The sequence below is a fragment of the Cannabis sativa genome, chromosome 4, assembly GCF_029168945.1.
Source record: "Cannabis sativa cultivar Pink pepper isolate KNU-18-1 chromosome 4, ASM2916894v1, whole genome shotgun sequence".
NCBI classification, from domain to species: Eukaryota; Viridiplantae; Streptophyta; class Magnoliopsida; order Rosales; family Cannabaceae; genus Cannabis; species Cannabis sativa.
Window position 1 is genome coordinate 60,166,766 of NC_083604.1, and position 10,094 is coordinate 60,176,859.

General features: G+C 31.8%; 1 protein-coding gene across 1 annotated transcript; it reads right to left on the minus strand.

Annotated features, from left to right (window-relative positions):
* Positions 1-3,927: 3,927 nt before the first annotated feature.
* On the minus strand, positions 3,928-4,811 carry LOC133037282 (uncharacterized). The gene is made up of 2 exons (XM_061114245.1): positions 4,305-4,811; positions 3,928-4,197 (listed from the first exon to the last, which is right to left on the minus strand). The coding sequence occupies exons 1-2, from the start codon at positions 4,807-4,809 to the stop codon at positions 4,169-4,171; spliced, it is 534 nt and encodes a 177-aa protein (XP_060970228.1). The 5' UTR covers positions 4,810-4,811; the 3' UTR covers positions 3,928-4,168.
* Between the last annotated feature and the right edge of the window lie 5,283 nt (positions 4,812-10,094).

Below are 10,094 nucleotides of genomic sequence, written 5' to 3' on the forward strand. Positions count from 1 at the left end.
TAAATCAGAAGCAGTTTATTTTATCTGATTATCAAAAGGTATACAATTGTGATGAAACAATATGTATTTATAGAGTTAGGGAGGGGACTTAGCTACAAAACCCTAGTTGGGCTGGGCCTGCTCATCAAAGGCTTCAGTCAACTAGAAAAGCCCACACTTCTGCTTCACCTAGACTTTCACACAGATGCTAAGCCCATTAACAATTGATCACCAACAACATGGGCTAACACAGCAAAGAACTATCCAATCAACCCAAGTTTTAATAAAACCAATAAAATTTAATGTAAGCCCAAATAAAATTCTAACATTCTCCCACTTGGGCTACATTGATTTTAATACATATATATTTTATATCAAAATAATTTTGTTTGAAAACGACTCATGGGTTGAACAACAGGAAAACATTTGTGGCCACTTTAAAAAAATGATAGTTCTCTGATAGCATCTCAACATACCGGTCCAATTTAACCTTTGATAATGAACTATGACAGTCATATTGCTTTTAACTCAACAAAAGACATTCATAATCACAAATACCAAAGTATTAAATCGACATGGTCAATAAGTCTAGTAGTGTGGTAAGGAATTATGTTCAACATGTGATCAATTTAAAATAACATAATATCCTTATCAGTCCTCAATTTCACTGATACCGTGATGCTTAATAAATAAGTCAGTGAAATTAAACATACACCACTTAAAATAAGTAAGTGTCACTAAACTTGCTTAAAAAATTAAGCCAACAAAATATCATTGTCATTAAGTAAATAAATTTAAAAGACAATGATCACAACAATATGAACCACATGCTTTCAATTCAATCATTCTCGAGAATATAACAAAACATAATTGAAAACATATCCATTCAATAATAAAATATTGAAACATAAAATGTAGTTCATAACTTTATTCAGAAAATTATAAATAATAATTTCTAAAAACAAACAGAAAACAAAACTCCCACTAACCCAAAAGATCAAAAGATTCTAAAATGCCCATATTAACAATATGTTTATTAAACAACACGACACTTAACCCTTTGGTTAGAGGATCTGCTAACATCGACTCGGTCTTGCAATTTTAAATGACAATGTCTCCTTTCTTGACCAAGTCTCTGACAGTGAGATACTTTATTTCCATATGTTTAGAAGCACTACTAATCTTGTTATTCTTTGAAAAGAAAACAGCAGCATTATTATCACAATAGATTAGCATAGGTGTGGAAATAGAATCAACCACTCGTATCTCCGAAATAAAATTCTTCAGCCACAAAGCTTGCAAAGATGCCCCATAACATGGAACAAACTCAGCATACATAGTAGATGATGTGATCAAAGTCTGTTTGACACTCTTCCAAGAAATAGCAGCACCTGCCAAGGTGAAAATATAGCCAGAAGTTGACTTCAAATCATCTACACAACCACCAAAATCTGAATCTGAATAACCAACAACTCGAAGATTGTCAACATTCTTATACACAAGCATAAAACTCTTCGTTCTTTGCAAATATCTCAAAACTTTCTTGGCTGCAACCCAATGATCATGGCCAGGATCAGATAAATATCTCCCAAGAACATTTACTACGAAAGCTATGTCAGGTCGAGTGCAAACCTGAGCATACATCAAACTCCCTACTACACTTGCATAAGGGATGTTCTTCATTGCTCCTCTTTCCAAGTCGTTCTTAGGACATTGCTGCTTAGTGAACTTATCCCCTTTCAGAATAGGAACAGAACCGGCTTTACACAAATCCATGTTGAACCTTTTGAGCACACGATTAATGTAAGCTTCTTGAGATAAGCCAAGAACTTTTCGATTCCTGTCACGATGGATCTCAATCCCCAAAACATAGGATGCCTCTCCAAGATCTTTCATATCAAAATTGGAAGACAGAAAATTTTTGGTCTCATTTAGTAGTGACAAATCACTGCTGGCAAGTAAAATGTCATCTACATAAAGAACAAGAAAAATATAACGACTCCCACTGATCTTCATATAAATACACTGATCAAACTTGTTCTCTACGAAACCAAACGATGTCACAACCTTGTCAAACTTCAAGTACCACTGGCGAGATGCCTGTTTGAGACCATAAATGGATCGTTTCAACTTGCAAACTAAGTGTTCTTTTCCTTTCTCCTTGTAGCCTTCAGGTTGAGACATATAGACTTCCTCATTCAATTCTCCATTCAGAAAAGCAGTTTTAACATCCATTTGATGCAACTCTAAATCAAAATGCGCAACTAAGGCCATAATAATTCTGAATGAATCTTTAGTGGAAACAGGTGAGAAAGTTTCAGTGTAATCAATACCTTCTCTTTGAGTAAAGCCTTTAGCCACTAAACGCGCTTTAAACCTTTCAATCTGTCCCTTTTTATCCCTTTTAGCTTTTAAAATCCACTTACAACCTATTGGTTTAAAACCATCAGGTAATAAAACTAGCTCCCATACACCATTTTTCTTCATGGAGTCGATCTCATCATCCGTAGCTGCTAACCATTTTGAAGATTGTGGACTATTAAGTGCTTCACTAAAAGTGACAGGATCCACAAAATGATCAATATCATATTCTCCTTCTCCAAGATAAACAAAATTATCATGACACTTTGTTGACTTCTTTTGTCTCTGAGATCTTCTTAGAGGAGGTACTTCTGGAATAACTTCTCTTTGTTGATCATTGTTTTGAATAACATCTTCCACAACTGGAATTTCTTCAATAACAAGATTCTCATTAACAATAGGAGCTTCATCATTAATAGGCCCTTCATCAATAATAGGACCTTCATCATCTTCGATATCGGGAGCAACGTATTCATCAACAATGGGAGCATTACCAACTGGAGTAGGATTGAGACTACTATTATCATCTCTTGAAAATGACATAGGAATACAAATTCCTTTAGATGACTCCCCCATTTCAAGAGATGTCGAAGGAATATTTTCAGCAACATCAAATTCCAAAAATTTAGCAGTCTGCGATTCAACAATTCGCGTACCACGAGTAGGACAATAAAAGCGATAGCCTTTCGAGCGCATTGGATAACCAATGAAATAACAACGATTTGTTCTCGGATCTAACTTTTTCAAATTAGGATCATAAATCTTTACTTCAGCTGGACAACCCCATACACGAAGATGATTCAGACTAGGCTTCCGCCCAGTCCACAACTCAAAAGGGGTTTTGGGAACAGATTTACTCGGAACACAATTTAAAATATAAGTTGCAGTCATAAGTGCTTCACCCCATAAAAACTCTGGAAGATTTGTTCTACTCATCATACTTCTAACCATATCCATGAGAGTGCGATTTCTCCTTTCAGCAACGCCATTTTGCTCAGGTGAACCAGGCATAGTGTATTGAGCAACTATACCATTTTCTTGTAAGTACTCTGCAAAAAGCCCCATGTGTTGTCCAGATTCTGTATAACGACCATAATATTCTCCTCCACGATCACAATGAACAACTTTGATGACTCTTCCTAATTGTTTCTCAACCTCACTTCGAAAAATTTTGAGTTTATCAAGGGCGTCAGATTTTTCTTTAATTAAATAGGTGAATCCATAACGAGAAAAATCATCGATAAAAGTGATAAAATACTTATTTCTGCACAACGTGGTGGAATAAGGACCACTGATGTCCGTGTGGATAATTTCCAATAAAGATTGACTGCGGTTTGCAGTCTTCTTTCTTGTTTTAGTCAATTTTCCACGAGTACAATCAACACAAGTATCCCAATCAGAAGCATCAAGAGGAGGAAGTATTTCAGATTTAATTAAACGATCAACCCTTTCTCTGGAAATATGACCCAATCTTTTGTGCCATAACAATAAGGATGTTTCCTTAATATGAGGTCTTTTACCCACAATATTCACAACATTAAAAGAGGAATCTAAAGGAGCCAATGACAACTTGTAATGACCATCAGATTAAAAGCAATTTCCAATAATTCGAGAGTCAAGCATAATGTCAACATTATCATTTGCAAAATGAAAAGAATATCCTTGTTTAACCAAAAGCGGAAGCGAAACTAAATTCCTTTTAAAAGTAGGAACATAAAAAGTATTGTTCAGAATAATCTTATCACGAGACTGTAATTCAAGAATAAATGTTCCAACATAGATAACGTCAACTCCAACATCATTGCCCACTTTAAGCTTGGACTCCCTCTCACTTGGCTTCCTGAGATCCCTTAGCCCCTGTAAGGAAGCAGAAACATGAACAGTAGCACCACTGTCTAACCACCAAGAATCAATAGGAACATCAACTAGATTAGATTCAAAACAAACACATGCTAATGGATTACCTGATTGTGCTTGCTTCTTTTCTAACCAAGTCTTAAATTTGTGACAGTCCGTTCTCCGATGCCCCAATTTTTCACAAAAGTAACACTTCACATTAGAGTATTTGGACTTTCCGTTGTTATTCTTCTGTTTATTCTTATGCTCCTTACCATTACCATTCTGTTTAGTAGCACCATCATTTTTATTCTTGAATTTTCCTTTTCCTTTGTTGGGCTTGAGGTGAGAAACATAGTTAGCAGATTCATTCTTCTCCCTTTTAAGCTTGCTTTCTTCAGCTACACACTGAGAAATTAGGTCGCTGATAGTCCATGTTTGATTGTAAGTGTTGTAGGCTGTCTTGATAAGGCTGAAAGAGGCAGGAAGAGCATGAAGAGCTCGATGAATAATGAAAGAGTCAGGAAGAGGAATATTATGATCTTTCAACTTGGACCGAATATTCACCAATTTCAGAATAAAATCTCTCACTCCTTTTAATTCATCATACTTAATGGTTGTCATTTCATCCATAAGATGTCCAAATTTCTTCAAAGATTTTCACTTTCGTTGTCATATAGTTTTTCTACAGCATTGAAAAACTCTTTGGCATTTGTAGTGTCTGGCAAACCACTCAATAGATGTTCAGGAATGGATCTTTTCATAGTAAGAAGACTAAGACGACTTGACTTTTCCCATTGTGCATGATGAGTTCTCTCGAGAAGCGGTACATCGGAGTCGATAAGATCGACGGTTTTTTCTTCTCGTAGGCACAAGTCCAAATCCATTATGCCTAAAGTAAATTCCACATCTCGTTTCCATGTCTTGTAGTTGGAAGCATTCAAAATATGGATGGAAGCATTATTGTTGTTCACAGAAAAGGAGACTGAAAAATTCAAAAATTAAAACTTGAATAAGCAATATGAGCAATGTATTAGAAAATATTGTAGAATCAACTGGTCATTATAAACTCCCCTTTGGGGTGAGAATATAACACACACATGATCTACCTTCATGAAGTTAACAACAAAGAAAAAAATACATATCATTTAAGAATTTTATTACCTTTGGGCAAATAAATTTCTTAAAAATATGTATTAATTCAAGCAAAAAATAATAAATTTATATATTTAAATTATTACCTTTGGGCAAATAATTAAAATATATATATTTAATATTAACTCACTTCATGGAATGTGAACTAATATATGTAAATACTACCTTTGGGCAAGTAATTACACATATAGTCAACCAAAAGATATAATATTTTCTTCAACATGTGAAATTTGGTGATAAAACAATCATTGAAAATTAATAATTTTCAACCAAATTTCCAAAAGAGATATATAATTGCTTTTATTATATTGATAATCAAAAAATAAAGTGTCCACCATAACACATTATTTTTGTATCAAACAACCAAGTTTTATAACTTTAGAACAACAAATAATCAAAAGATGTGAATATAAGAAAATTGGTGGAGACTACATAGTCAAGATAAATTAAATAAGAGAGTGACTATGTCATATGGAACGAGAAGGAACCCAAAAAATTCTCTATGATTGACAGATTTCGAAAAATCGTCAAAAAATATTTTTAATAATTTTTTTAACTATATAATTATTATTAAAATAATAATAATTATTAAACGGAGTCAAAAAATTAATTAAAAATCATAGAAAAATCAGAAATTAAATTCTAATAACGCTGAAAAAAAACGTCGAAAAACGACATCCCAGGTGGCCCCACGCGCCCCCACGCACCGCCTGCGCGAGTGGGCTTGACGGCTGGGAGTCATCTTCTTCCTCCAGCATGCTGAAAGCGGGTCGAGCCCGACCCGGTGGCAGGCGGTCGGGTCTGGTCGTGAAAAATCGGCGAAAACCGACGGAAAAATTGGGGAAATTGATGGGTTTTGCTCGGCATGGAATTTTTAATTCATCTATGTCTCTAATTTCTGGTATTAAAGATTAAATCTCTAGATTTCATGGCAAAACCAATCCAAAAATTAAGAACTTAAAAAAAAATTGATTATGATATCAATTCTCGATTGAAACACGAAATTAGTCATGTAGGAACATTCTTAAACAATTGATAATGAATTATCTATAATCAATTTTAAATTAAAAACAATAAATCAAAACACACAAATTATAATTTCATAATATAATTATATAAACCCTAAAACTTTAAACTTAAAATTCTCTTAATATACACAATGAATTCTAACATATAATATATCAATTGAAAGATAATTTAATGATAAACAAAACCCCTAAAGTTTTAAGATTTAAAAACAAAAAATTCAACATAAAATAATAACGAAATTAATATGTAATTATGGATAATTAACATATACAAATTAATTATACTAATTATAGGTTCTAAATCATATACAATAGGCAATCTGATACCACATGTTAGAAAAATTAATAATATACCCAAGATCTATTTGTATATAACATAGAACACAATAATAAGATATAATAATTAGGTATGTGTACCTGATTGATCCATAGCAATTATCTATGTTTGATCCACAGCAGTTACTCCAATTTGATAGTGCAATACTATCAACTAAGTCTTCCTCCCTAGATCTCTAAATCAGAAGCAGTTTATTTTATCTGATTATCAAAAGGTATACAATTGTGATGAGACAATATGTATTTATAGAGTTAGGGAGGGGACTTAGCTACAAAACCCTAGTTGAAATTTGGGCTCAGCTCGCTCATCAAAGGCTTCAGTCAACTAGAAAAGCCCACACTTCTGCTTCACCTAGACTTTACACACAGATGCTAAGCCCATTAACAATCGATCACCAACAACATGGGCTAACACAGCAAAGAACTATCCAATCAACCCAAGTTTTAATAAAACCAATAAAATTTAATGTAAGCCCAAATAAAAGTCTAACACTTTATACATGTTTATTTCATTATTTTAAGAAATTTATGTTTAGGATGTTAGATTATAAAATATAATGAAACATAAATATTAGTAATCTAGATCCTGGTAAAACAAGTTCCAACAGATTATGCATGACTGGACCGATATGTAAAAAACATCTTTCATTAGCCTGCGTTTATGACTCACATATCACCCTAATAAAATAATTAATAAAGCACTCATAAATTAGGGTTGTTCATAAAATATCCGATCCAATCTAATCTGAACGATCCAATCCAATCCAATCTGTAAAATGTAGATATTTGCACTTCTACGGATTGGATTGGATTGAAAAATCTAAAATCCGTACTTGTGCAGATTGAATGTTGTTTGACCTCAAAAAATAATCGATCCAATCTAATCTGCACTTAATTATTTATATATTTAAATAAATATATATATAATATATAATATATTATATCAATTTTTAGTAATATTAAAAAAACAAACTTCTAAATTCTAATTTCTAAACCTAATCATCTTTCTTCTCTTACACTACACACTACAACTGAGAAGACTGTGCAAGTATCAAAATAGAATGGAAACTCCATCTCCAATTTTAGTTGTGTTACCACTATAATTTTACACTTGGTATACTTTTTTGCCAATTTTTTACATTTTTGTCTTTATTCGGTTATTTAAACTTTTTTAAAAAAATTATTTTTCAATATTATATTTTAAAAAATTTGATAATTACAAAAATACCTATGCATGCTTATGTCATAGGGTTTCTCAAATATTACACTCCATCTCTTCCACCTTCTTCTCTTTCATTCTTTTTTTTTTTATTATTTTTCTTTTATTTTCTGTTAGTTTTTTTTTCATAACCCACTATCATCCCTTGTGAAGCCCTAACCCACGAATTTCAACCTCCCATCTATGCTACGATCCTAAAATGGATTTGAAAGACATTGCGAAGAAGGGAATGGGTGATGCTGCAGAGCCACTTGGTTCTAAAAAAAAAAGATTTTTTCCAGCTAAGATTGAATCTCGTAAGGTAAAGAGAACCAAATCTTCAAAATTTGTCAAGGATGTAAGTTGGGTTGTTTTTCGATTTTTTTTTTTAGTTTTTCTCTTGTTGTTTTATTTTTCGTTTGCTGTTTTGTGTTTCAATTTTTTTCTCCATAATGTTTTAGGTTCTCTCCGATTTTGACTTCGAGGATGAAGTTCCTGATTTGGAAGTGAAGCCTAAAGTTAAACCCAAGGGTTGTTTACCTTGAATTTTTTCATTTTTTTAAGTTGAAATTTTTCAATCAACCGTTATTTTTCATTTTGTTTTTGCTCTCATTTTTGTTTTTTTAGTTTTTTTTTTTTTTGGTTTTGTTACTGCTATTAAATAATTTTTAGCATCATTTAACCAAACTACTTTATTTTTCTTTTTGTCAGTTTGGGTTTTCTTATTAGTTATTTTTAAGTTTTAAATGTGTTTTTTAGAGTTTATTGTTGTTTTTGTTCTCATTTTTTGTACGAAGGTTTTGTGTTTTCATAACGTTTTTTCCTTATTTTTAATTCGTTGTTTGATTGTTCTTTTAGTGTTCTATTGGATTTTTCTAAACAGTTGTTTTAATGTTTATTTTTAGTAGTTTTAGTGTTGTTTAATTTTATTTCACAGTGAACAATTTTTTTAGTAATTTCATGTTTTGCAGATTGTTCTTAATATATTTTTTCCCGGTTGTTCATCTTTTAGGCTGTTTATGTCTGGGTGTTTTTAAAATATAATGTTGTTTTGTGGTTGCTTTCTGGTTTTTTTCTGGAAGCTTAGATGATGTTTGTTTTTTCATATTTTTTTACCTTGAATGTTTTTTCTCTGATTCGATTATGGGTATATTCAAAGTTTTTCCGATCTCCTTCTCTTCAAATCCTCTCCTCTGTACGCTTTCAGTTTTTGTTTGTAGGTTGTTTTTGCATTTTTTTACCGAAATGGAGGTTGATTTGAGCTGATTTCCTTGATTTTTGAGATAAAACAATGGAGATTTGGTGAATTGGGGTGTTTTGACCGGCTCACGAAGAAGGAGGAGTTTCCTCCTTTTTTTTTGTTAGGCTGATATTTTTGTGAATACAAACTTTTATTTTCTATTTATGTTTATTTTTCTTTTATAGGGTATAAATGTAAAATGCTGCCTTATTAGTTTATTATAGAAAAAATCTATTTTTTTTTTCTTTTGATGTGCATGAGTTATGCCCAATGGATCACTATGACAACTAGACGACGACCGAGTGATCACTAGTGGACATTTAAAAGGGAGTGCTCTAAATAACAGACATATGGATGTATAAATCTTTTCAAACCAATTATCATGAATTGCATTTATCGTTATTTTCTCTTAATTTTCTAATTTATGACTCACATATTTGTATAATAGGGAATCACTCTAATAAAATAATTAGTAAAGTACTCATAAATTAGGGTTGTTCATAAAGTATCCGATCCAATCTAATCTGCACAATCCAATCCAATCCAATCCATAAAATGTTGATATCCACACTTCCAAAAATTGGATTGAATTGAAAAATATGAAATCTTCACTTGTGTAGATTAAATATTGTTTGACCTTAAAAAATAATGGATCCAATCCAATTCACATTTAATTATTTATGTATATATATTTAAATGTATATATAATATATAATTATATCAGTTTTTAATAATATTAATGAAAAACAAACTTCTAAATTCTAATTTCTAAACCTAATTATTTTTCTTCTCCTACACTATAATTAAGACCATTGTGCAAGTATTAAAATAGATGGAAACTCTATCTCCAATTTTAGTTGTGTTACTATTTTTTTTATTTTAATAAATTAATAAAATACAATCTACATTAAAACAATTGATCCAATCCGCACTATTGCTGATTGAATTAGATTTAAACTGT